The sequence below is a fragment of the Triticum urartu genome, chromosome 6A, assembly GCF_056163025.1.
Source record: "Triticum urartu cultivar PI428250 chromosome 6A, HENAU_Tu73, whole genome shotgun sequence".
Taxonomy (NCBI): Eukaryota; Viridiplantae; Streptophyta; class Magnoliopsida; order Poales; family Poaceae; genus Triticum; species Triticum urartu.
The window spans coordinates 22,037,602-22,065,115 of record NC_141878.1 but is presented as its reverse complement, the minus strand read 5'-3'; the positions used below and the strand labels follow the sequence as shown (position 1 = coordinate 22,065,115).

The 27,514-nt window shown below is 44.4% G+C and overlaps 1 protein-coding gene and 1 pseudogene across 1 annotated transcript; one reads left to right on the top strand and one right to left on the bottom strand.

The window, feature by feature from the left end:
* Positions 1-14,599: 14,599 nt before the first annotated feature.
* LOC147963394 (uncharacterized) lies at positions 14,600-16,149 on the bottom strand (annotated as a pseudogene).
* Positions 16,150-23,010: 6,861 nt separating this feature from the next.
* On the top strand, positions 23,011-27,237 carry LOC125516732 (ruBisCO large subunit-binding protein subunit beta, chloroplastic). Its single transcript, XM_048682061.2, has 15 exons — positions 23,011-23,167; positions 23,259-23,479; positions 23,593-23,718; positions 23,810-23,947; positions 24,046-24,141; positions 24,471-24,713; positions 24,815-25,049; positions 25,127-25,296; positions 25,441-25,518; positions 25,651-25,722; positions 25,891-25,995; positions 26,114-26,206; positions 26,283-26,375; positions 26,735-26,858; positions 26,949-27,237. The coding sequence occupies exons 2-15, from the start codon at positions 23,270-23,272 to the stop codon at positions 26,960-26,962; spliced, it is 1,797 nt and encodes a 598-aa protein (XP_048538018.2). The 5' UTR covers positions 23,011-23,167; positions 23,259-23,269; the 3' UTR covers positions 26,963-27,237.
* The last annotated feature ends 277 nt before the right edge of the window (positions 27,238-27,514 follow it).

The window sequence follows — 27,514 nt, the reverse complement described above, 5'->3', positions numbered from 1 at the left end:
TCGTTTAGTATGTTTCTATTGCTTTCTTCATGACTTATACATGTTCCTATGGCTATGAGATTATGCAACTCCCGTGTGCCGGAGGAACACTTTATGTGCTACCAAACGTCACAACGTAACTGGGTGATTATAAAGGTGCTCTACAGGTGTCTCCAAAGGTACATGTTGGGTTGGCGTATTTCGAGATTAGGATTTGTCACTCCGATCGTCGGAGAGGTATCTCTGGGTCCTCTCGGTAATGCACATCACTTAAGCCTTGCAAGCATTGCAACTAATGAGTTATTTGCGGGATGATGTATTACGGAACGAGTAAAGAGACTTGCCGGTAACGAGATTGAACTAGGTATTGGATACCGACGATCGAATCTCGGGCAAGTAACATACCGATGACAAAGGGAACAACGTATGTTGTTATGCGGTCTGACCGATAAAGATCTTCGTAGAATATGTAGGAGCGAATATGAGCATCCAGGTTCCGCTATTGGTTATTGACCGGAGACGAGTCTCGGTCATGTCTACATTGTTCTCGAACCCGTAGGGTCCGCACGCTTAAGGTTTCGATGACAGTTATATTATGAGTTTATGAGTTTTGATGTACCGAAGGCGTTCGGAGTCCCGGATGTGATCACGGACATGACGAGGAGTCTCGAAATGGTCGAGATAAATATTGATATATTGGAAGCCTATGTTTGGATATCGGAAGTGTTCCGGGTGAAATCGGGATTTTACCGGAGTACCGGGAGGTTACCGAAACCCCATGGGAGGTATATGGGCCTTAGTGGGCCTTAGTGGAAGAGAGGAGAGGTGACCAGAGATGGGCCGCGCACCTCTCCCCCCCTTGGTCCGAATAGGACAAGGAGAGGGGGCCGGCCCCCCTTCCTCCTCTCTCTCCTCCACGAATCCTATTCCAACTAGGAAAGGGGGAGGGAGTAGGACTCCTCCTGGCGCGCCTCCTCTTGGGCGGCCGGTCCCCCCCTTTTGAGCCTTTATATACGGAGGCAGGGGCACCCCCTAGAGAGACAAGTTGATCCACGTGATCATATTCTTAGCCGTGTGCGGTGCCCCCTTCCACCACAATCCTCGATAATATTGTAGCGGTGCTTAGGCGAAGCCCTGCGACGGTAGAACATCAAGATCGTCACCACGCCGTCGTGCTGACGGAACTCTTCCCCGAAACTTTGCTGGATCGGAGTCCGGGGATCGTCATCGAGCTGAACGTATGCTAGAACTCGGAGGTGCCGTAGTTTCGGTGCTTGATCGGTCGGGCCGTGAAGACGTACGACTACATCAACCGCGTTGTCATAACGCTTCCGCTATCGGTCTACGAGGGTACGTAGACAACACTCTCCCCTCTCGTTGCTATGCATCACCATGATCTTGCGTGTGCGTAGGAATTTTTTTTGAAATTACTACGTTCCCCAACAATGGCATCCGAGCCTAGGTTTTATGTGTTGATGTTATATGCACGAGTAGAACACAAGTGAGTTGTGGGCGATATAAGTCATACTGCTTACCAGCATGTCATACTTTGGTTCGGCGGTATTGTTGGACGAAGCGGCCCAGACCGACATTACGCGTACGCTTACGCGAGACCGGTTCTCCCGACGTGCTTTGCACATAGGTGGCTTGCGGGTGACAGTTTCTCCAACTTTAGTTGAACTGAGTGTGGCTACGCCCGGTCCTTGCGAAGGTTAAAACAGCACCAACTTGACAAACTATCGTTGTGGTTTTGATGCGTAGGTAAGATTGGTTCTTGCTTAAGCCCGTAGCAGCCACGTAAAAACTTGCAACAACAAAGTAGAGGACGTCTAACTTGTTTTTGCAGGGCATGTTGTGATGTGATATGGTCAAGACATGATGCTAAATTTTATTGTATGAGATGATCATGTTTTGTAACCAAGTTATCGGCAACTGGCAGGAGCCATATGGTTGTCGCCTTATTGTATGCAATGCAATCGCGCTGTAATGCTTTACTTTATCACTAAGCGGTAGCGATAGTCGTGGAAGCATAAGATTGGCAAGACGACAATGATACTACGATGGAGATCAAGGTGTCGCGCCGGTGACGATGGTGATCAGGACGGTGCTTCGGAGATGGAGATCACAAGCACAAGATGATGATGGCCATATCATATCACTTATATTGATTGCATGTGATGTTTATCTTTTATGCATCTTATCTTGCTTTGATTGACGGTAGCATTATAAGATGATCTCTCACTAAATTATCAAGAAGTGTTCTCCCTGAGTATGCACCGTTGCAAAAGTTCTTCGTGCTGAGACACCACGTGATGATCGGGTGTGATAGGCTCTACGTTCAAATACAGCGGGTGCAAAACAGTTGCACACGTGGAATACTCAGGTTATACTTGACGAGCCAAGCATATACAGATATGGCCTCGGAACACGGAGACCGAAAGGTCGAGCGTGAATCATATAGTAGATATGATCAACATAGTGATGTTCACCAATGAAACTATTCCATCTCACGTGATGATCGGACATGGTTTAGTTAATTTGGATCACGTAATCACTTAGAGGATTAGAGGGATATCTATCTAAGTGGGAGTTCTTAAGTAATATGATTAATTGAACCAAAATTTATCATGAACTTAGTACCTGATAAGTATCTTGCTTATGTATGTTTGATTGTAGATAGATGGCCCGTGCTGTTGTTCCGTTGAATTTTAATGCGTTCCTTGAGAAAGCAAAGTTGAAAGATGATGGTAGCAATTACACGGATTGGGTCCGTAACTTGAGGATTATCCTCATTGCTGCACAGAAGAATTACGTCCTGGAAGCACCGCTGGGTGCCAGGCCTGCTGCTGGAGCAACACCAGATGTTATGAACGTCTGGCAGAGCAAAGCTGATGACTACTCGATAGTTCAATGTGCCATGCTTTACGGCTTAGAACCGGGACTTCAACGACGTTTTGAACGTCATGGGGCATATGAGATGTTCCAGGAGTTGAAGTTAATATTTCAAGCAAATGCCCGGATTGAGAGATATGAAGTCTCCAATAAGTTCTATAGCTGCAAGATGGAGGAGAACAGTTCTGTCAGTGAGCATATACTGAAGATGTCTGGGTATTGTAATCACTTGATTCAACTGGGAGTTAATCTTCCGGATGATAGCGTCATTGATAGAATTGTCCAATCACTTCCACCAAGCTACAAGAGCTTCGTGATGAACTATAATATGCAAGGGATGAATAAGACTATTCCCGAGCTCTTCGCGATGCTGAAAGCTGCGGAGGTAGAAATCAAGAAGGAGCATCAAGTGTTGATGGTCAACAAGACCACTAGTTTCAAGAAAAAGGGCAAAGGGAAGAAGAAAGGGAACTTCAAGAAGAACAGTAAGCAAGTTGCTGCTCAAGAGAAGAAACCCAAGTCTGGACCTAAACCTGAAACTGAGTGCTTCTACTGCAAGCAGACTGGTCACTGGAAGCGGAACTGCCCCAAGTATTTGACGGATAAGAAGGATGGCAAGGTGAACAAAGGTATATGTGATATACATGTTATTGATGTGTACCTTACTGATGCTCGCAGTAGCACCTGGGTATTTGATACTGGTTCTGTTGCTAATATTTGCAACTCGAAACAGGGACTACAGATTAAGCGAAGATTGGCTAAGGACGAGGTGACAATGCGCGTGGGAAATGGTTCCAAAGTCGATGTGATCGCGGTCGGCACGCTACCTCTACATCTACCTTCGGGATTAATATTAGACAAAAATAATTGTTATTTGGTGCCAGCGTTAAGCATGAACATTATATCTGGATCTTGTTTGATGCGAGACGGTTATTCATTTAAATCAGAGAATAATGGTTGTTCTATTTATATGAGTAATATCTTTTATGGTCATGCACCATTGAAGAATGGTCTATTCTTATTGAATCTCGATAGTAGTGACACACATATTCATAATGTTGAAGCCAAAAGATGCAGAGTTTTGTGGCACTGCCGTTTAGGTCATATCGGTGTAAAGCGCATGAAGAAACTCCATACTGATGGACTTTTGGAACCACTTGATTATGAATCACTTGGTACTTGCGAACCGTGCCTTATGGGCAAGATGACTAAAACACCGTTCTGCGGTACTATGGAGAGAGCAACAGATTTGTTGGAAATCATACATACAGATGTATGTGGTCCGATGAATACTGAGGCTCGTGGCGGCTATCGTTATTTTCTTACCTTCACAGATGACTTAAGCAGATATGGGTATATCTACTTAATGAAACACAAGTCTGAAACATTTGAAAAGTTCAAAGAATTTCATAGTGAAGTTGAAAATCATCGTAACAAGAAAATAAAGTTTCTACGATCTAATCGTGGAGGAGAATATTTGAGTTACGAGTTTGGTGTACATTTGAAACAATGCGGAATAGTTTCGCAACTCACGCCACCCGGAACACCACAGCGTAATGGTGTGTCCGAACGTTGTAATCGTACTTTACTAGATATGGTACAATCTATGATGTCTCTTACTGATTTACCGCTATCGTTTTGGGGTTATGCTTTAGAGACGGCCGCATTCACGTTAAATAGGGCACCATCAAAATCCGTTGAGACAACGCCTTATGAACTATGGTTTGGCAAGAAACCAAAGTTGTCGTTTCTGAAAGTATGGGGCTGCGATGCTTATGTGAAAAAACTTCAACCTGATAAGCTCGAACCCAAATCGGAGAAATGTGTCTTCATAGGATATCGAAAGGAGACTATTCGATACACCTTCTATCACAGATCCGAAGGCAAGACTTTTGTTGCTAAGTTCGGAAACTTTCTGGAGAAGGAGTTTCTCTCGAAAGAAGTGAGTGGGAGCAAAGTAGAACTTGACGAGGTAACTGTACCTGCTCCCTTGTTGGAGAGTAATGCACCACAGAAACCTGTTTCTGTGACACCTACACCAATAAGTGAGGAAGCTAATGATAATGATCATGAAACTTCAGAACAAGATACTACTGAACCTCGTAGATAAACCAGAGTGAGATCCGCACCAGAGTGGTACGGTAATCCTGTTCTGGAAGTCATGCTACTAGATCATGATGAACCTACAAACTATGAAGAAGCGATGGTGATCCCAGGTTCCGCAAAATGGCTTGAAGCCATGAAATCTGAGATGGGATCCATGTATGAGAACAAAGTGTGGACTTTGGTTGACTTGCCCGATGATCGCAAGCGATTGAGAATAAATGGATCTTCAAGAAGAAGACTGACGCTGACGGTAATATTACTGTCTACAAAGCTCGACTTGTCGCAAAACGGTTTCGGCAAGTTCAAGGGATTGACTACGATGAGACCTTCTCACCCGTAGCGATGCTTAAGTCTGTCCGAATCATGTTAGCAATTGCCGCATTTTATGATTATGAAATTTGGCAGATGGATGTCAAAACTGCATTCCTGAATGGGTTTCTGGAAGAAGAGTTGTATATGATGCAACCAGAAGGTTTTGTCGATCCAAAGGGAACTAACAAAGTGTGCAAGCTCCAGCGATCCATCTATGGACTGGTGCAAGCCTCTCGGAGTTGGAATAAACGCTTTGATAGTGTGATCAAAGCATTTGGTTTTATACAGACTTTCGGAGAAGCCTGTATTTACAAGAAAGTGAGTGGGAGCTCTGTAGCATTTATGATATTATATGTGGATGACATATTACTGATTGGAAATGATATAGAATTTCTGGATAGCATAAAGGGATACCTGAATAAGAGTTTTTCAATGAAAGACCTCGGTGAAGCTGCTTACATATTAGGCATTAAGATATATAGAGATAGATCAAAACGCTTAATTGGACTTTCACAAAGCACATACCTTGACAAGATTTTGAAGAAGTTCAAAATGGATCAAGCAAAGAAAGGGTTCTTGCCTGTACTACAAGGTGTGAAATTGAGTCAGACTCAATGCCCGACCACTGCAGAAGATAGAGAGAAAATGAAAGATGTTCCCTATGCTTCAGCCATAGGCTCTATCATGTATGCGATGCTGTGTACCAGACCTGATGTGTGCCTTTCTATAAGTCTAGCAGGGAGGTACCAAAGTAATCCAGGAGTGGATCACTGGACAGCGGTCAAGAACATCCTGAAGTACCTGAAAAGGACTAAGGATATGTTTCTCATATATGGAGGTGACAAAGAGCTCATCGTAAATGGTTACGTTGATGCAAGCTTTGACACTGATCCGGACGATTCTAAATCGCAAACCGGATACGTGTTTACATTAAATGGTGGAGCTGTCAGTTGGTGCAGTTCTAAACAAAGCGTCGTGGTGGGATCTACATGTGAAGCGGAGTACATAGCTGCTTCGGAAGCAGCAAACGAAGGAGTCTGGATGAAGGAGTTCATATCCGATCTAGGTGTCATACCTAGTGCATCGGGTCCAATGAAAATCTTCTGTGACAATACTGGTGCAATTGCCTTGGCGAAGGAATCCAGATTTCACAAGAGAACCAAGCACATCAAAAGACGCTTCAATTCCATCCGGGATCTAGTCCAGGTGGGAGACATAGAGATTTGCAAGATACATACGGATCTGAATGTAGCAGACCCGTTGACTAAGCCTCTTCCACGAGCAAAACATGATCAGCACCAAGGCTCCATGGGTGTTAGAATCATTACTGTGTAATCTAGATTATTGACTCTAGTGCAAGTGGGAGACTGAAGGAAATATGCCCTAGAGGCAATAATAAAGTTATTATTTATTTCCTTATATCATGATAAAAGTTTATTATTCATGCTAAAATTGTATTAACCGGAAACATAATACATGTGTGAATACATAGACAAACAGAGTGTCACTAGTATGCCTCTACTTGACTAGCTCGTTAATCAAATATGGTTATGTTTCCTAACCATGAACAAAGAGTTGTCATTTGACTAACGGGATCACATCATTAGTTGAATGATCTGATTGACATGACCCATTTCATTAGCTTAGCACCCGATCGTTTAGTATGTTGCTATTGCTTTCTTCATGACTTATACATGTTCCTATGACTATGAGATTATGCAACTCCCGTGTGCCGGAGGAACACTTTGTGTGCTACCAAACGTCACAACATAATTGGGTGATTATAAAGGTGCTCTACAGGTGTCTCCAAAGGTACATGTTGGGTTGGCGTATTTCGAGATTAGGATTTGTCACTCCGATCGTCGGAGAGGTATCTCTGGGCCCTCTCGGTAGTGCACATCACTTAAGCCTTGCAAGCATTGCAACTAATGAGTTAGTTGCGGGATGATGTATTACAGAACGAGTAAAGAGACTTGCCGGTAACGAGATTGAACTAGGTATTGGATACCGACGATCGAATCTCGGGCAAGTAACATACCGATGACAAAGGGAACAACGTATGTTGTTATGCGGTCTGACCGATAAAGATCTTCGTAGAATATGTAGGAGCCAATATGAGCATCCAGGTCCCGCTATTGGTTATTGACTGGAGACGTGTCTCGGTCATGTCTACATTGTTCTCGAACCCGTAGGGTCCGCACGCTTAAGGTTACGATGACAGTTATATTATGAGTTTATGAGTTTTGATGTACCGAAGGAGTTCGGAGTCCCGGATGTGATCACGGACATGACGAGGAGTCTCGAAATGGTCGAGACATAAAGATTGATATATTGGAAGCCTATGTTTGGATATCGGAAGTGTTCCGGGTGGAATCGGGATTTTACCGGAGTACCGGGAGGTTACCGGAACCCCACGGGAGGTATATGGGCCTTAGTGGGCCTTAGTGGAAGAGAGGAGAGGTGGCCAGAGATGGGCCGCGCGCCTCGCCCCCCCTTGGTCCGAATAGGACAAGGAGAGGGGGCCGGCCCCCCTTCCTCCTCTCTCTCCTCCATGAATCCTATTCCAACTAGGAAAGGGGGGAGTCCTACTCCCGGAGGGAGTAGGACTCCTCCTGGCGTGCCTCCTCTTGGCCGGCCGGTCCCCCCCTTTTGAGCCTTTATATACGGAGGCAGGGGCACCCCCTAGAGAGACAACTTGATCCACGTGATCATATTCTTAGCCGTGTGCGGTGCCCCCTTCCACCATAATCCTCGATAATATTGTAGCGGTGCTTAGGCGAAGCCCTGCGACGGTAGAACATCAAGATCGTCACCACGCCGTCGTGCTGATGGAACTCTTCCCCGACAATTTGCTGGATCGGAGTCCGGGGATCGTCATCGAGCTGAACGTGTGCTAGAACTCGGAGGTGCCGTAGTTTCGGTGCTTGATCGGTCGGGCCGTGAAGACGTACGACCACATCAACCGCGTTGTCATAACGCTTCCGCTATCGGTCTACGAGGGTACGTAGACAACACTCTCCCCTCTCGTTGCTATGCATCACCATGATCTTGCGTGTGCGTAGGAATTTTTTTGAAATTACTACGTTCCCCAACAGCAGCGTGCCGACGGCGATCACATCGACCTTGGAACCATTCCCGACGCGCATCGTCACCTCGTCCTTCGCCAGTCTCCGCTTATTCCGCAGCTCCTGCTTTGAGTTACAAATGTGAGCAACTGCACCGGTATCGAATACCCAAGAGCTACTACGAGTACTGGTAAGGTACACATCAATTACATGTATATCACATATACCTTTCGTGATGCCGGCCTTCTTGTCCGCTAAGTATTTGAGGCAATTCCGCTTCCAGTGACCACTTCCCTTGTAATAAAAACACTCAGTCTCAGGCTTGGGTCCATTCTTTGGCTTCTTCCCAGCAGCTTGCTTGCCGGGCGCGGCAACTCCCTTGCCGTCCTTCTTGAAGTTTTTCTTACCCTTGCCTTTCTTGAACTTAGTGGTTTTATTCACCATCAACACTTGATGTTCCTTTTTGACTTCTACCTCTGCTGATTTCAGCATTGCAAATACTTCAGGAATGGTCTTTTCCATCCCCTGCATATTGAAGTTCATCACAAAGCTCTTGTAGCTCGGTGGAAGCGACTGAAGGATTCTGTCAATGACCGCGTCATCCGGGAGATTAACTCCCAGCTGAGTCAAGCGGTTATGCAACCCAGACATAGTGAGTATGTGCTCACTGACAGAACTGTTTTCCTCCATCTTACAGGTGAAGAACTTGTCGGATACTTCATATCTCTCGACCCGGGCATGAGCTTGAAAAACCATTTTCAGCTCTTCGAACATCTCATATGCTCCGTGTCTCTCAAAACGCTTTTGGAGCCCCGCTTCTAAGCTGTAAAGCATGCCACACTGAACGAGGGAGTAATCATCGGAATGTGTCTGCCAAGCGTTCATAACGTCTTGTTCTGCAGGGAGAACGGGTGCTTCACCTAGCGGTGCTTGTAGGACATAATCTTTCTTGGCAGCTATGAGGATGATCCTCAGGTTCCGGACCCAGTCCGTATAGTTGCTACCATCGTCTTTCAGCTTGGTTTTCTCTAGGAACGCGTTGAAGTTGAGGACAACGTTGGCCATTTGATCTACAAGACATATTGTAAATATTTTAGACTAAGTTCATGATAATTAAGTTCATCTAATCAAATTATTCAATGAACTCCCACTCAGATAGACATCCCTCCAGTCATCTAAGTATAACATGATCCGAGTTAACTAGGCCGTGTCCGATCATCACGTGAGACGGACTAGTCGACGTCGGTGAACATCTTCATGTTGATCGTATCTTCTATACGACTCATGCTCAACCTTTCGGTCTTCTGTGTTCCGAGGCCATGTCTGTACATGCTAGGCTCGTCAAGTCAACCTAAGTGTTTGCATGTGTAAATCTGTCTTACACCCGTTGTATGTGAACGTTGGAATCTTTCACACCCGATCATCACGTGGTGCTTCGTAACAACAAATTGTCGCAACGGTGCACAGTTAGGGGAACACTTTCTTGAAATTATTATGAGGGATCATCTTATTTACTACCGTCGTTCTAAGTAAACAAGATGCAAAAACATGATAAACATCACATGCAATCAAATAATAATGGTGACATGATATGGCCAATATCACATAGCTCCTTTGATCTCCATCTTGGGGCTCCATGATCATCTTGTCACCGGCATGACACCATGATCTCCATCATCGTGTCTCCATGAAGTTGCTCGCCAACTATTACTTCTACTACTATGGCTAACACGTTTAGCAATAAAGTAAAGTAATTTACATGGCGTTTCTCAATGACACGCAGGTCATACAAAAATTAAAGACAACTCCTATGGCTCCTGCCGGTTGTCATACTCATCGACATGCAAGTCGTGATTCCTATTACAATAGCATGAATAACTCATACATCACATATATATCATTCATCATTCATCACAACTTTGGCCATATCATATCACAAAACACTTGCTGCAAAAACAAGTTAGACGTCCTCTAATTGTTGTTGCAAGTTTTACGTGGCTGCAATAGGGTTCTAGCAAGAACGTTTTCTTACCTACGTGAAAGCCACAACGTGATTTGTCAACTTCTATTTACCCTTCATAAGGACCCTTTTCATCGAATCCGCTCCAACTAAAGTGGGAGAGACAGACACCCGCCAGCCACCTTATGCAACTAGTGCATGTTAGTCGGTGGAACCGGTCTCACGTAAGTGTACGTGTAAGGTTGGTCCGGGCCGCTTCATCCCACAATACCGCTGAAGCAAAATAAGTCTAGTAGCGGCAAGAAAGTTGACAATATCTACGCCCACAACAAATTGTGTTCTACTCGTGCAAAGAGAACTACGCATAGACCTAGCTCATGATGCCACTGTTGGGGAACGTTGCAGAAAACAAAAATTTTCCTACGGTTTCACCAAGATCCATCTATGAGTTCATCTAGCAACGAGTGATCGGATGCATCTACATACCTTGTAGATCGCAAGCGGAAGCGTTCAAAGAACGGGGATGAGGGAGTCGTACTCGACGTGATCCAAATCACCGGAGATCCTAGCGCCGAACGGACGGCACCTCCGCGTTCAACACATGTACGGTCAGCGTGACGTCTCCTCCTTCTTGATCCAGCAAGGGGAAGGAGAGGTTGAGGAAGATGGCTCCAGCAGCAGCACGACGGCGTGGTGGTGATGGAGAAGCAGTACTCCGACAGGGCTTCGCCGAGCTCTACGGAGACAGAGAGAGGTGTAGCAGGGGAGGAGGGAGGCGCCAGGGGTTCAGGGTGTGGCTGCCCTCCCCTCCCCTCCCTTTATATAGGCCCCCAGGGGGGCGCCGGCCCTGGAGATCCCATCTCCCAAGGGGCGGCGGTCAAGGGGGGTGGAGTACCCCCCAAGGCAAGTGGGCGCCCCCCCCCCACCCTAGGGTTTCAACCCTAGGCGCAAGGGTGTGGGCCAAGGGGGCGCACCAGCCCACTATGGGCTGGTTCCCCCTCGCACTTCAGCCCATGGGGCCCTCCGGGATGGGTGGCCCCACCCGGTGGGCCCCCAGGACCCTTCCGGTGGTCCCGGTATAATACCGGTGACCCCTGAAATTCTCCCGATGGCCAAAACTGCACTTCCTATATATAATTCTTCACCTCCAGACCATTTCGGAACTCCTCTAACGTCCGGGATCTCATCCGGGACTCCGAACAACTTTCGGGTTACTGCATATTCATATCCTACAACCCTAGCGTCACCGAACCTTAAGTGTGTAGACCCTACGGGTTCGGGAGACATGTAGACATGACCGAGATTGCTCTCCGGTCAATAACCAACAGCGGGATCTGGATACCCATGTTGGCTCCCACATGCTAGTCGATGATCTCATCGGATGAACCACGATGTCGAGGATTCAAGCAACCCCGTATACAATTCCCTTTGTCAATCAGTACGTTACTTGCCCGAGATTCGATCGTCGGTATCCCAATACCTCGTTCAGTCTCGTTACCGGCAAGTCACTTTACTCGTGCCGTAATGCATGATCCCGTGACCAGACACTTGGTCACTTTGAGCTCATTGTGATGATGCATTACCGAGTGGGCCCAGAGATACCTCTCCGTCATACGGAGTGACAAATCCCAGTCTTGATCTGTGTCAACCCAACAGACACTTTTGGAGATACCCGTATTATACCTTTATAGTCACCCAGTTACGTTGTGACGTTTGGTACACCCAAAGCACTCCTACGGTATCCGGGAGTTACACGATCTCATGGTCTAAGGAAAAAATACTTGACATTAGGAAAAAAAACTCTAGCAAACGAACTATACGATCTTGTGCTATGTTTAGGATTGGGTCTTGTCCATCACATCATTCTCCTAATGATGTGATCTCATTATCAATGACATCCAATGTCCATAGTCAGGAAACCATGACTATCTGTTGATCAACGAGCTAGTCAATTAGAGGCTTACTAGGGACATGTTGGTGTCTATTTATTCACACATGTATTACGATTTCCGGATAACACAATTATAGCATGAATAAAAGACAATTATCATGAACAAGCAAATATAATAATAATGCTTTTATTATTGCCTCTAGGGCATATTTCCAACAGGTTTCGCCCTCACGGCCTGCTACGCCGGCTTCATAGCCACCTCGGTCTGCCACGCCGGCCTCGCCTGGGCCGAGCTCACCTGGCTCAAGCTTGCTCTCGCCTGTGTTGACTGAGGCGTCTCCATTGCTGGCTGAGGCGTCTCCGTCGCCATCGCCCAGTCCCATGTCGATTGAGCCCTCTCCGGCCCCTGTGGCTCCCGCAGTTCCTCGACGACCACATACGCGGAGCCGCAGTGGCATTTTTCAGCCCAAGCAGCGTCATGATGGTACTGTTGCTTGGTTGGCTGCATGCCTGGCTGCTGCTCATGCGGATCCGGCCTCTGAGCCTCGTACGTATCAAGCTGCCCTTAGTATACCTCATTGGAGAGAGGCCATGGAACAGGAGTATCATGCTCTTCTTCATAACAAGATATGGACTCTTGTTCCGCCACCACCTTGTGTTAATGTCATTGACTCTAAATGGGTTTTCAAAGTGAAGAAGCATTCTGATGGGTCTATTGAGTTTTACAAGGCGCGGCTGGTTGCCCAAGGTTTTCGGCGGCGCTATGGTCTTGACTATGAAGACACCTTCAGTCCAGTGGTTAAGCCTACTACCATCAGGCTTCTTCTCTTTCTTGCAGTTACTCGGGGATGGTCTCTTCGTCGGCTTGATGTGCAGAATGCTTTCCTCCCTGGTGTATTGGAGGAGGAGGTTTACATGCGGCAGCCTCCTGGTTTTTCAGATCCTGATCGTCTTGATTACCTATGTTGTCTAACCAAAGCACTCTATGATCTGAAACAGGCTCCTCGTGCTTGGCATGCTCGTCTTGCGACAACTCTTTGTGCTCATGATTTTGCATCATCGGCTGCTGACTCTTCATTATTTCTTCTACAATGGCCTGAAGTCACTATGTATCTCCTGGTCTATGTGGATGATATTATACTTGTCAGTTCCTCTCCGTCGGCTGCAACCGCTCTTGTTCGGTCTCTTGGTGCTGATTTTGCTCTCAAAGACCTTGGGAAGCTTCACTACTTCCTTGGCATGGAAGTCACTTCCGGTTCTGATGGTCTTGTTATGATGCACAAGAAGTACTCCTTGGATTTGCTGCAGCGGGCTAGGATGCTTAAGTGCAAACCAACGACTAAACCTATGTCTACCATTGACAAGATCACTGCTGTGGATGGTGAGCTTCTGACTACTGCTGACGCAACACAGTATAGGAGCATTGTTGGTGGGCTTCAGTACTTGACGATCACACGTCCAGATGTTTCCTTTGCTGTCAACAGAGTGTGTCAGTATCTCCAGGCACCTCGTGACACTCATTGGTCTGTTGTTAAGCGCATTTTGCGCTATATTTGCTTCACGCTGTCCTATGGTTTGCACATTCGACCGAACTCCTCTGGGATTGTCTCGGCATACTCTGATGCAAACTGGGCTGGCAATCCGGATGACAGGCGATCCACGGGGGGCTATGATGTGTTCTTTGGTTCTATCTTGATCGCCTGGAGTGCTCAGAAACAAGCTACTATTTCGCGTAGCAGTACTGAAGCTGAGTATAAGGCTGTGGCTAATGCAAGTGCAGAAATTATCTGGATACAGTCTTTGCTTCAGGAATTGGGTATATCTCAACCACAGTCTCCTATTCTCTGGTGTGACAACATCGGTGCTACATACCTGCCTGCCAATACGGTATTTCATGCCCGAACGAAACACATCGAAGTTGACTATCATTTTGTACGGGAACGTGTGTCTCAGAAGCAACTATAGATCAAGTTCATCTCTTCCAAGGATCAACTTGCAGACATCTTCACCAAGCCATTGCCTCTACCGCAGTTCGAGGCTTGTCTGCGCAATCTTACCCTTCTAGAATCTTTAGGAAGTGACTAAGATTGAGGGAGGGTGTTAGACTATATTGTTCCCGTATATCTGTACTATGTATTGTGTAACATTGTACCCCTTCATTATATATATGTGTGTGTGTGTGTGTGTGTGTGTGTGTGTGTGTGTGTGTGATAGGCCATCCCTAGAGGGTTGTGCCGGTTCCCCTCAAAACATATTGTCTTACATAAACAATATCTAAATTGAACGAAATCTCCTCTGCCTCCAACCTTCTGGAAATCTACCTGGAGCCCTATGAATACACACGTTGACACTTTGTATACACACTCTATGGGCGTGAAAAAGTAGAAAACACAACTAATTTGACACCTGCTTTGTAAACTTACATTGCATGCCATCGACAAACAAGAGAAAACCACATCTCCAGGTCTTGACTGTAAAGAGCACCCCAAACCACACAGTAGTACATCCATTTCTACTGTCCGGTGCAAGCGAAGTATTTGTGCATGGAATGTCTAGAGGAAACCCACAGAGGCCAGAATTATTGAAGTAAATGGATGGGTCGGTAAGGGTCTGCATCTGACTCCTGTGGGTATCTTGCCCGACAAATAATTGTTTGAGACATTCAACGCGCTGAGGTCCAATAAGCTTGGAATGCTTGGAGGAATTGCTCCAGCAAGTTCATTAGAAGATAGATCAAGGGACTCGAGAAGAGTCAAGCTACCAATGTTTTCAGGAATGTCGCATGACAGATTGTTTCTTGACAGGTTCAGAAACCAGAGGCCCTGAAGGTTGGTTAGCTCGTCGGGGATACACTGGGATAATAAATTGTCCGACAAATCGATACCGGCTAATAACCACACTGCTTTTTGAAATATTTGCTTCTGGCCCTTCCAAATTATGTTGATTCTATCATCATATTTCGGGTCTGTGAGTGGAGTCACAGTCGACAGATTTTGTGGATATTTCATGGAGGTCAAGTTGCCGAAGGAAAGAGGAATTGAGCCAGACAAGCTATTGTTTGCCATGTCGAGAAGTTGAAGTTGCGATAACCGTGATAACTCCGGAGGAATTTCTCCAGTGAAATTGTTTGATCTAAGGCTAAGTATTCTCAACAATTTGACGTGACTCCCTATCCATGGAGGGATAGAACCATAGAACATGTTATTCCCCATGTCCAAGGTGGACAACGAATTGCAGCGCTCTAGGACCGGTGGGAAGCCACGGACAAAGCCGTTTCCAGCGAGGTAAAGCAAGCTAAGAGAGCAGTTCTGATTTGCCACAACTGCAGGGATTTTACCTAAGAAGGGGTTGTTGGACAGATCCATGAACTCCGGGAGCTTCCCTGTGAACCGGTTGTTCGATAGGTCCATGAAGAACAGAGCGTGGAAGTTGCACCAGCAGTCCGGGAGCTCCCGGGTGAGTAGATTGTTGGACAAATCTAGTGCCTGCATAGAGAGGAGCCTGCAGGGCTGGTGTGGGATGTTACCGACGAGGCTGTTATTGTAGAGTTGAAGGTTGAAGAGGTTGCGGATGTCACCAAGCTGCGGCGGGATTGAGCTGTTGAACCTATTGTTGCTGAGGTCGAGGATAGCCAGCGATTCACAGCCCTCAAAGAGTGGGATCGCTCCAACAAAGGAATTTCTGGTGAGACTTAGTGAGGTGAGAGAGCAGTTGTGGCTTGCCTTAGCTGCTGGGAATTCACCTGAGAAGGAGTTGTCGGACAGGTCCATGAGCTCCAGAGCCTCCAGGTTCCACCAGCAGTCCGGGAGCTTCCCGATGAGCCTGTTGCTTGACAGGAGCATGAATCGCAGAGACTGTAGGTTGCACCAGCAGTTCGGGAGCTCTCTGCTGAGGGCATCTCCAGCCGCGTCCTCAGAAAGGTCTTCCCAGACGATTTTTTTCATGCCGGCGTCGAAAAAACGGACCAGTCACGTCTCAGGAGCCCGTTTTTTGCCGGCTTGGGCCGAAAACAGCGCCGTCGGATCCAGGCCGAACCCGGCGCGCTGGGGGGCGCCCGGGGGCGCCGGGGCGAACTGTTTTGGCGCGAAAAAGATGCGGGCCAGCCGCGTCAGCGACTCGACGCCTCGTCTTCCCCCAACAACCTCGGTTCCTGCGGGGAATCAATGGCAAGGCTGCCGCCGGTCAGCCTTGCCATTGATTCCTCACGGGCGGCGCGTCACGGGACGGCGCGCCGACGCCTCCCCTTCCTCGCACGCGTACACACGGGTGTGGCCCGGCTATAAAAGCCGGCGGCCTCCACTCGCCTGTGCCCACACCAGCCCCGCCCCTCGCCGCCATCCAGCCCCTCCCTCTCCCTGCCTCTCCCGAGCGCCAAAGCATGCTGCGCAACAAGTATCTAGGTCAAAAGGCAGTGTCTCAGGCATATTGGAAACCTAGTGACTCGCACTTTTGGGCTGGCCTAATGGCAGCAAAGAAACATCTCTTTCGCTTTGGGTCTTTCGCGATAAAGGACGGGTCGGAGATTCGTTTTTGGGAAGACATCTGGCTAGGCAATGCCAGTCTCCGAGAACAATATCCAGCCTTGTACAACATTGCTCGCGATAAGAATAAAACTATTGCGCAGGTGCTCAGTTCATTGCCGCCCAATATTTCTTTTAGGCGGGATTTGATTGGCCCCCGTCTTACGTCATGGCATAATCTTTTATCCTGTCTGGATTTGATCAATTTGACACAAGGTCGGGATGTGTTTCACTGGAACCTTACTACATCGGGGTCTTTCACAGTAGACTCTATGTATCGTGCGCTCACGCATTCTGAGGTACCAGTGAGTAATAACAAGAAAATCTGGAAGTCAAAGATTCCACTAAAAGTTAAAATCTTCATGTGGTATCTTCGTAGGGGAGTTGTTCTAACCAAAGACAACCTCGCACGGCGCAACTGGCCAGGGAGTAAGATGTGTTGTTTTTGCACTCATGAAGAGACAATCAAACACCTCTTTTTCCAATGCAAGTTTGCACGTTCTACGTGGTCAGTCATCCAAATAGCGTCAAATTTGTATCCGCCCACAAGTGTCGCCAATATTTTTGGTCATTGGTTGGATGGTATTTCAAATAGGTTGAAAACGCTAATAAGGGTGGGAGCGTATGCCTTACTATGGTCGCTTTGGCTATGTAGAAATGATTTGGTTTTCAATAACAAAAATGCTTCTCCTTTGCAGGTTATTTTCCGTTGTACGCACTCGCTTCGTACGTGGTCTACGCTACAACGAGTGGAGTACCAACCGCTGTTCAAGGCGGTGTGTATGCGGTTGGAGTAGGTGGCTACGGAGGTTTTTACCCAACATGGGTGGCAACATAATCTTCGGATCGGTCCACCACCCCTTTCGACATAGGCATAGTGTCGGTTTATATGACTCTACTGTCGCCCATTTGTCGTTTTTTTTCCTTTCTTTTTATCAGACTTTAGGTGATTGGCTGTGTGCATCTTAATTATGCAGAGGCCGGGTGTTACTCATAATGCTTTGTATCTTCTTGATGCTACTTTTTGAGATAATAAAAACGCCCTTTATCGGAAAAAAAAACAGTAGTCCTCAAGAAATAAAGGAGAAGGAGGTGAGCCGGCAGTAACGCCCACCACCACCGACGGGAAGGAGGCCCGGGAAGGATAAAGGTCGGACGGCGCCGCCGCGCAGCTGGCAACCGATAAAGGAGCAGCGCACATGTGGAGGAGGCAGCTGGAGCGGTTCTGGTAGGCCGGGGAAGAGCGGCGGCTGAGGAGAAGAGGTAACCGATCTGAACGCGGAAGGAGGAGCGACGCATTTTTTTTTACAGATGTGTGCGTACGGTCTGTTCTTTTTCGGATGACTTGAGCCAAGCCCATTTACCCAAGTTTATGACATACGTCTGAATTTGGTACCGGAGCAGCGGCCCACTAAAGTGCAGCGCTCGGTGCTCTGCGGAAAAAGCCCAGGCGGAATTGGAACGGCATCTAACGGCCGAGAACTCCCACCAGAGTAGATCCAATGGTTAAAAACGTTAATAGTATGAGAAGGCTTGATTAGTGCTCAGTTTTAATGTATTTAAATTTGGCATTTAAAGGTGCCAAATATAGACAAATCTATATGCAGCGCGCACCCACCATTTTAGCATTTTGTTTTTTCTGAGAAGCTCATCCTGTTTTGGGGAAGCTTCCAAAAACATCTAGGACCGTTTAAGGGATGGTTTTCTCTGGTTTTTATAGGACGGTTTTGTTCTTTTTTGTGTGTTCCTTTTTTCTTGTTTTACTTTCTTTAATTCCTAAAGGTTTTTCATCAAATTAGCGAACTTTTTTCAGATTCATGAAGATTTTTCAAATTCGCAAACATTTTTCAAATCCGCAAGTTTTTTCAAATTTGTGAACAATTTTCAAATTGATGATTTTTTCAATTTGTGAAAAAAAAATCAAATTCACAAACTTTTTTGAATTTATGAACTTTTCAAATTCACAAAATTTGCAAATTTGCAAACATTTTCAAAATGCATGAACTTTTTTCAAATTCATGATCTTTTGAATATTCGTGAACCTTTTTCAAATTTCTAACTTTTTAAACATTCATGAACTTCTTTTAGATCCGTGAAGTTTTTTCACTTATACAAACTTTTTCAGGTTCACATTTTAAAAAATCATGAACTTTTTTTAAACTGGTGGACTTTTTAAAAATATGAACATTTTCTAATTTAAACCGGCAGATGGTTCTTATAGTGAACAACGGGGTAGAAAAAGAGAAAACCGAGAAAAAAACAAGGGATTGACAGAAAAAACAGGCGAGTGAGCGTTGGGTCGTGACTCGTGAGGGGACTTGTGGGTGCTACAGAGAGTTTAGTTGGCACTGATTAAGAGGTCTCTGCTGCCTACCACGCACATAGTAGCATTCTTCGGAAAATGAGGCCCACAAGAAAGTGCAGTTTGAACGCTGCAAAGTACGTGTTCTGGAAAAAAATGTACATGTTCTGGGATAGGGCGATTCGAACCCCATCTTAGCTGCACCCACCGATGAATAATAAATTTAAAATAATAATAAATAATTCATATTTTTAGAATTTATTTCTAATTTGAATTTATCTATTCATCGGGTGCAACTGAGCTTGGGCAAATGTGAATTTCTGCGCAATGCTACACCTATGAAAAACATGCTACGGAATTTACGTATAGGCTTAGGTGGAAGGTTTTGGTTGGATAAAATCAAGGAAAGGGGCCCCACCCTGTTGAATTCAGGGGGCGGTGGAGAGATTGACGTAGAACGTTACGTAGGAACTTTCGTAAGTTTAGCATTTTCGGTCTTCTCCCTTTCCGTTCTGTGCTCTTGGGAGTTGGGAGTACGTACGTCAGTAGTAGTCGCAGCGCTGCTTGTTTCGGAAGGAAAGCACCCAATGGCCGACACTGTATTTTAAAAAGCTATAGCTTGGCGTTGAGCTCTACGTACGTAGTACGGTAGTAGCTATGATCACGATGATCCCATTTTGTCGAACCGTTTTACATGTTCCTTGGCACTGCTGTCGGTGCATGCAATCACCCTAGAAAAGACTCGATTGTTTCTTTGGTATACCTTTAAGTTCTGAGTTAACCTTTCTGTCTAGCACACACATAGAGAAAGATGTGAAGTTGTAGTACTCCCTTCAGTCCTTTTTAGTTTGCATATAAGATTTGACTGAAGTCAATCCTCATAAAGTTTGACCAACTTTATAGAAAAAAGTACCAACATTCACGATCTGAAATCAATACCGGCCACTAGATGTGTCATGACTTAAAGTTTAATATTATATAACTTTAGCATGGTAGATGTTGATATTTTTTTATATAAATACGGTTAAACTTTGTGAAATTTGACTCTAGAAAATTCTAATATGCAAAGTAAAAAGGACCGGAGGGAGTACTAAAGCTGCGTTAATTAATTTGGATCAGAGGGAGTACCTAGATTTCCTACGTGCAATAGATTATTACGTTCTTCAGTAAAGAAGCTTGGGTGTCCCGTTTGAAAATCCAGGTTTACTTCAGACTTTCAGCTTCTTGAATCAGGCACTCACAGCATTGACATCCGTGCGAAGAGGTTAAGAAGAACTAGTAAGAGCAGTTAGAGAGCAAGCATCAGCTCATCAAATCTTCTGCTTCAGGTACAACTGAAGCTGTTTGTCAAGTAAGGTATGCAAGCAAGTTTCCTCCGGAAGAGACAGGGTGCCGGGTGAGCTGGCAAAGAAAGTCAGCAGTTAATCGAAAATTTAGGTCGAATTAGCATTTCATTGGAGTATGCTTGATATAAAAATAATTTACATGGAAAACCCTTCTATTCAAATTTAAAAATATATTTTATATTATTAAAATAGTTTAAAATATATAAATAAAAATGTGTACAAATTATTGTCTTATCCGCATTAGACAAACTGAAGTAAAAATAATTTGAAACTTTAGTACCTAAGTATAAATACTAAGAAAAAGGAAGGATTCATTTGCAGCAATAGATGTCTTTCACATACAACTTGGAAAAGGTGATTTCCTTTTTGACTGGCAGTTCCCAAAAATATATACTTCAATGTAAAAAAGCCTTGTGGTTAGATTTTATTTTTTAATTTTAATTCTTGTTGCACCTATTAGAGAGACTAGAAGAATTATGGAAATGTTCAAACGGAAGATTAAAGGCTAAATGAATCCCAATTTGTTGAACATTATTTATGAGACCCTCTTCTACTACTAGGTTTGATCTTGTAGTCATTAATGAAAAAACAATAGTTATACAAACGAGTGGCGTGAACCATCCCCAACAGTCCAATCATTCTTTTCTTTAGACTATTCTAAGCCATTAAGAACATCACAGCGAATATGATCGAAACCTAACTAGCTAACTTCTAGCTAGAATGCATCATATCGGGAACACTGCGGCTTATTTGATTCACGGTATAGGAAAAAAATGGAGGAACTGAAAAAAGAAACGTAGCAATGGGACATGAGTACATGTATGAAACAGACGATTAAAAAAAGGAACTCTGGAAAATTAGGACGCTTAATTTGCAGGAAAAGAGATACCACAAGAATGGTAAAGATGTCCATTATCAGCTCAAAACTCCGTTTTTGCTGCAATTATTTGCTTGACTCGAGTGCACAAGAATTCCAAAAATGACGACTGGGTGGATTTTCTTTCATTAATTCCTGTACTTCTCCACTGGAGATAAGACAGAAGGGAAAAAAATAACATCTAGTTTTCAGTCTATCTATTCTCGTGAATCAAAGGGGTGAATACTAGTGTTGCAGGAAAAATTCATACTCCAAATCAATGAAGATCACATGTGATCCGTCCGTACCAGTTCATCAGTGATTCCTTCCTCCCAAATCTGCCCAATACCTGCACACATATATGGACCGACAAAGCTATGGTCTAGCTAGAAAGATAGGTCACTGTTCTGTTATGCGCTTTTGGGAGTAGTAGCTTTGCTCGTTCCGGCAGGAAAGCATCCAATGCCCGGCATTCTATGTTCTATATCTATCTATGTGCACCTTTGGGTTCAAAGAGAAGAAAGCTATGGTTGATAAGACAAAAGAAAAGACTGTCTTAATAAGGAAAAAAAGCTACGTACACACATGTACATATGTGGACCGCGAGCAAGCTAGATAGATCACAGTTCTGTTCTGTGCGGTGGGTCATACAAATATTTCCTCAGCAAACAAACCGAGCTGCATCTTCTGGTCCTCTTAGAAATACGAAATGATCTCCACGTGCACAAGTATCTCTCACGCATACTCATCGATTGCAATCCATGCATGCATCCAGTGCAGTATCCTCCTCTTGATGAAATATATGAGAAGGCAGTTCAGAATGGGGATGCCAGTCTGATGTGTCTCCTTGATTTCGCCAAACCAACCTAAATCCTTTGACGTGTAGACGCTTGCCGTATTTACAGCAGGGGCCACGATTTTGTCGGCACGGTGAACAGACACTGCCTCGACAGAAAGAACTTGCCACAAGTAACTTTGTCCATCTAGCAAGCAAAGGGAGAGGAAGCGAGTTCTAGCAAAGAAAAAGCAAGGAGAGAGGGAGAGAGATAGAGAGTTCTATTTTCTTCCAGTACAACGTGGATAGACTAGGGGTGGACACAAAGTTCTCAGCTCGTGAGCTTAATGAGTGCTCAATAGCCAATAGCTAGCTTCTAAATGAATTAAGCAAATCATTGGTTTTAGCTCGCTAAGCTTAACGAGTTTTCAAAGCAACACACCACATATTCTTATCTTAAGTTACACCATCTAATCAACCCAACCCAGCCCATAGGAGTTCAATGTATGGTTTGTCCCAAAATCTAACAATTAATTTTGTGGCCAAATTGTTGAAAAATTTGGATTCCTGCTAGATATTTGCGGTTGTGCCGTTAAGTGTTAACTAGCGCTCACGGGTGCTCACCAACTTAACAAGCTTCAGGCGACTGTGAGCAAGGTTTTCACTTGTTAAGCTTACCAAACATAGAGAGCACGAGCTTAATGTGCTGAGTAGGAGGGATTTTGCTTGTTGAGAAGGTAGTCTTATGTTGATCATCCCTGTCATCTAGTGTAGAGCTGAAAATAAGAAACATGTTTTACGTTAGTATATGACTAAGAGATGACATCTAGGATAAGGAACGGAAAATTTGTTTTAAGAGATCATCTCTTAGTTCCCTCGTTCCCTCCCTCCATCCATCCATCCATCCTATACGTGGCATCATCACTAAAACGAAAGAAGACCAATATATCATCCCATTGTATGTGCACTCCTAATGAAGACTCCACATGCTCCAGAGGGCCCAGCGGCATTCAGCCTTTACCTATTTCTCTCTCAATCTTTGCCTCCTTTGCTCCGTTGCCTATTTAAGAGAGGAGAAGGATGATGAGTTAAACCACAAACCAAAGAAACCTCCACTAAACCCACAAGGAAGGTGGAGCACAAGACGAGATTGGAGTAACCAGGTATAGATCAATCCGACCACTCCCTCGTTCCCTCTCCCTGCTATTGTGATGTTCACCATTCTGACATAAATTTTTTAAACTATTATGACAGTGATAGAGATTATGGCTTCACCATTTTGTGGCATCTCCACATGCGGACTCAATGCCGCCGCTCCTACCGGATTCTCCTCCAAGAGGACGCTTTCCCTGGTTTCGCCCACATTTGTTTCACTTGCCCAGGAAATCAGGCCTAGGAGAAGGTGCAATTTCAGAGTAAATGCCGCAAAGGAACTGTATTTCAACAAGGATGGGTTGGCTATGAGGAAGCTGCAGGTGAGTTGTACAATCTAATCACCCTCAGTTAAATAATAATACTATATATCGTCTATGTCGTTCTGTCTTTTTGGTTTTAGATGCAAATTTCTGATTGCATATTTCCTTATCAGAATGGAGTGAATAAGCTGGCAAACCTGGTTGGAGTTACTCTTGGTCCAAAAGGACGGAATGTTGTCCTTGAGAATAAGTACGGGCCACCTAGAATTGTTAATGATGGTGTTACGGTAGCGAAAGAGGTACGTGTCATTACGGTTTACTCATACCATGCAATCCTAATATAAGTTGAATCCGTGCTATGAACTTTTGTCGTTGTTGGCTATCGACCAGGTTGAGCTCGAAGACCCTGTAGAAAATATTGGAGCTAAATTGGTTAGGCAAGCTGCTGCTAAGACAAATGACTTGGCTGGTGATGGCACAACCACATCGGTCATCCTTGCTCAAGGGATGATCACCGAGGGTGTTAAGGTACACCAATACAAACGTCTTGTGTCTTGTCTTTTATAGCATAATTATTTTATATATTCGATTCGGTAAATAATGTTAGATTTGCTTACTTTCTCCAGATTGTAGGTGCTGGTGCTAATCCAGTACAGATTGCCCGTGGTATCGAGAAAACAGCCAAAGCACTAGTCTATGAGCTCCAGAAGATGTCCAAGGAGGTTTAGATTTGCTAATCTATTGTTCAGTTCCAGAAATACATTCATTCTGAATTCTATATCACATTTCCTCTATCAATCTATGATAAATACTCGGCCGATCTTGTAATGCAACAAGAAAATGCATCGGATTATAGTAACTTCTGCTCCCTATGCTAATTATTAACGGAACCGATGACTCACCCCTAGGCCCTAACTACCATTCATGAGTATTAACCCATTGTTATCATTTTCAGGAGCCCTAATCCTCATTTGAATCTCATATATTAATTTTCAACGGGAGTACCCTCTATTTGAAATTCAAATTTGCCAATTTGCATTAAATACTGCAGGTTAAAGATAGCGAACTTGTCGATGTTGCTGCTGTAAGTGCTGGAAATGATTATGCAATTGGCAACATGATAGCTGACGCTGTGAGCAAGGTTGGGCGACATGGGGTAGTCACGCTCGAAGAAGGAAAGAGTTCTGAAAACAGCCTCTATGTGGTCGAAGGGATGCGATTCGACCGCGGCTATATTTCTCCCTACTTTGTGACCGACGGTGAAAGAATGACAGTGGAGTATAACAATTGCAAGGTCTGTCACACATTGTCTTGGCAGTTCGTCTACTTATTTCAGTTAGCACAATCTCCATGAGTTATGTAATCTTAAGCTGATATATTTATAATATTGCTCAGCTCCTTCTTGTGGACAAGAAAATTAACAGCGCCAAAGATCTTATCACTATTGTAGAGGACGCTATTACGAGTGGATATCCAGTTTTAATAATTGCAGAGGACATTGAGCAGGAAGCCCTTGCAGCCCTCGTGCTCAACAGGCTTAGAGGCTCACTACAGATTGCTGCTATAAGAGCCCCTGGTTTCGGGGAGCGCAGGAGTCAATACCTCGATGACATCGCCACTCTGACAGGAGGTGGGTTTGATGTTTGGTGTGATACGATGCATCCCGTTGTGATATTTGTTCAGTTATAACAGTCAATCTTCATGTAGGCACTGTCATCAGAGACGAATTTGGAGTACCCCTGCATAAAGCAGACAAAACTGTCCTAGGAACTGCTGCCAAGGTTGTAATTACTAAAGATTCAACAACAATAATTGGAGATGGTACTACACAAGAGGAAGTAATCAAAAGGGTGACACAAATCAAGAACCAGATTGAGGTCAGTATATTGTGAACTTATTGGATGCTCCATATTTCCAGCATATATAGTTCAATTAGCTTGTCCCGCGCAAGTGTGTGTCTCACTTAAGTGTGGATGAAAATACCCTGACTAAAATTTCGTTCCGAAACTTTTTTTTTTCAGGCTACTGAACATGAATATGAAAAAGAAAAGCTAAAAGAGAGGATAGCCAAATTATATGGTGGTGTTGCTATCATTCAGGTACAGCCGATGTTCATGCTGAGATATCTATTGATATACTAGGCAACAATTCCAGAAATACACCCAGTAGTGCACTTTTTAGGTTGCATTAGAAGAAATAATAGCTATGACATAATACATCTTGGTTTGTAGGTAGGAGCACAGACTGAAACCGAGCTAAAGGAAAAGAAACTGAGGGTCGAAGATGCGCTGAATGCAACAAAGGTAATGTTTTCTCCTGGTTAAATTCCAATTGGTTTTTAGGATTTGTGTACCTTTGATATCATTCAGAGGGCCTTCTAGTGCATTCTAGAGTTGTGTTGATTTTAGTTTTACAACAAAACCTATATGTACTCATTTCTTTGTTAATTGACTACCTTTCTTTGTGGGCAGGCGGCTGTTGAGGAAGGTATTGTCGTTGGTGGTGGTTGTACCCTCATAAGACTTGCATCAAAAGTTGATGCTATTAAACAAACCCTTGAGAATGATGAACAGAAGGTATGAAAAAGTTAATGGGATCCTCTTTCGCAAGGTTTCAGTAACAGAATTCTGTATTTAGTTCAAGGCGTTGTTTTCTTCCCTCGCACTGAACTAATCACCTCTTCGTATTTTCAAGGTTGGGGCTGAAATTGTGAGGAAGTCCTTAAGTTATCCACTTAAACTGATTGCAAAAAATGCTGGCATTAATGGCAGCGTAGTTATTGAGAAGGTTTGGAACTCAAATTTGTTTTCAAATATGAATTTGATATTCAAAAACTTGAGCATAACCAATTTGGAGCATTCAGGTCCTTGCCATTGACAACTCCAGCTATGGTTACAATGCCGCTACAGGAAAGTACGAGGATTTGATGGCTGCTGGTATTATTGATCCAACCAAGGTATGTGCTTGCAGAAGCAATGTTCTCTTTGACCACGTCATATAACCGATGCTCTCATATGAGGATGCTATGGTACACTTTTTTCAAGATAATGTACCTGAAAAATCCTAGAGTCCATTATGTTTTGTCGGGAAATGGCGATTGGGTGTTTATCCTAACTGACATATAATTGCATTTGTAACTATGCTGAAACAATAAGCATGGAACCCATAAACTTTGAAGGGGTGACCAGTTTGATGATACCTTTCTAAGGGGGATTCTATGTACCTCCTTATTTGCATCCAACTATTTTCTTTATCCTCCTTTCTGTGCATAAGCATCAAGCTCAAACAAAAATTAACTGGATTTTGCATAAACAGGTGGTGAGGTGTTGCTTGGAGCATGCTGCATCGGTGGCGAAAACTTTCATCACCTCTGACGCTGTTGTCGTCGACATAAGGGCGCCTAAGTGTGCACCTGTTGTGAACCCGATGTGCGGTTCAGGTATACAGAGACAATCTGCTCATCATCGTCTGCTATTTCTTACTCAGGAATCAATATGGTCTTTCTAACTTGTTTTAATTTTTTGTACAGGTTATGGATTCTAATTTAGGACAAGTGCTATGCATTCCTGTGCCTCGGCAGCATGCTATATCAGAGGCAGAACTACTGTGTTATGTTTTGAGAAATAAATTTATTACTTGTTATGGCGAGTCAAAGCCGCAATCAATAGTTTATTTTATAGTCCTAAAAGTGAATGATGAGAGTTGCATGGAATATTGTAGCTACATAATATTCACAGTTGTTCCTTCCGAGCATTTGTTCCTTAACTGAGCGTAGGCTTGTGGTAATGATGATGTTCCATGTATGGATTAATTCGATACACTCTTCGCATGAAAGGTTTCGCAATACTCGCAGTTGTTCGTTTGTGCATTTGTTCCTTAACTAAGCGTAGGCTTGTGGTAATGATGATGTTTCATATCTGGATTCGGTAGACTCTTTGCATGGAAGGTTTCGCGCCACAATGGTGCGACTTGATTGCTAGGTTCCTCATAAGCGGTAACATGGCGAATTGGTGATTAAAGTCAATGATGATATTGGTCGTTGCTTTCAGACTAGGAAGGGTCTGAGGCAGTGCGATCCAATGTCTCCCATCATTT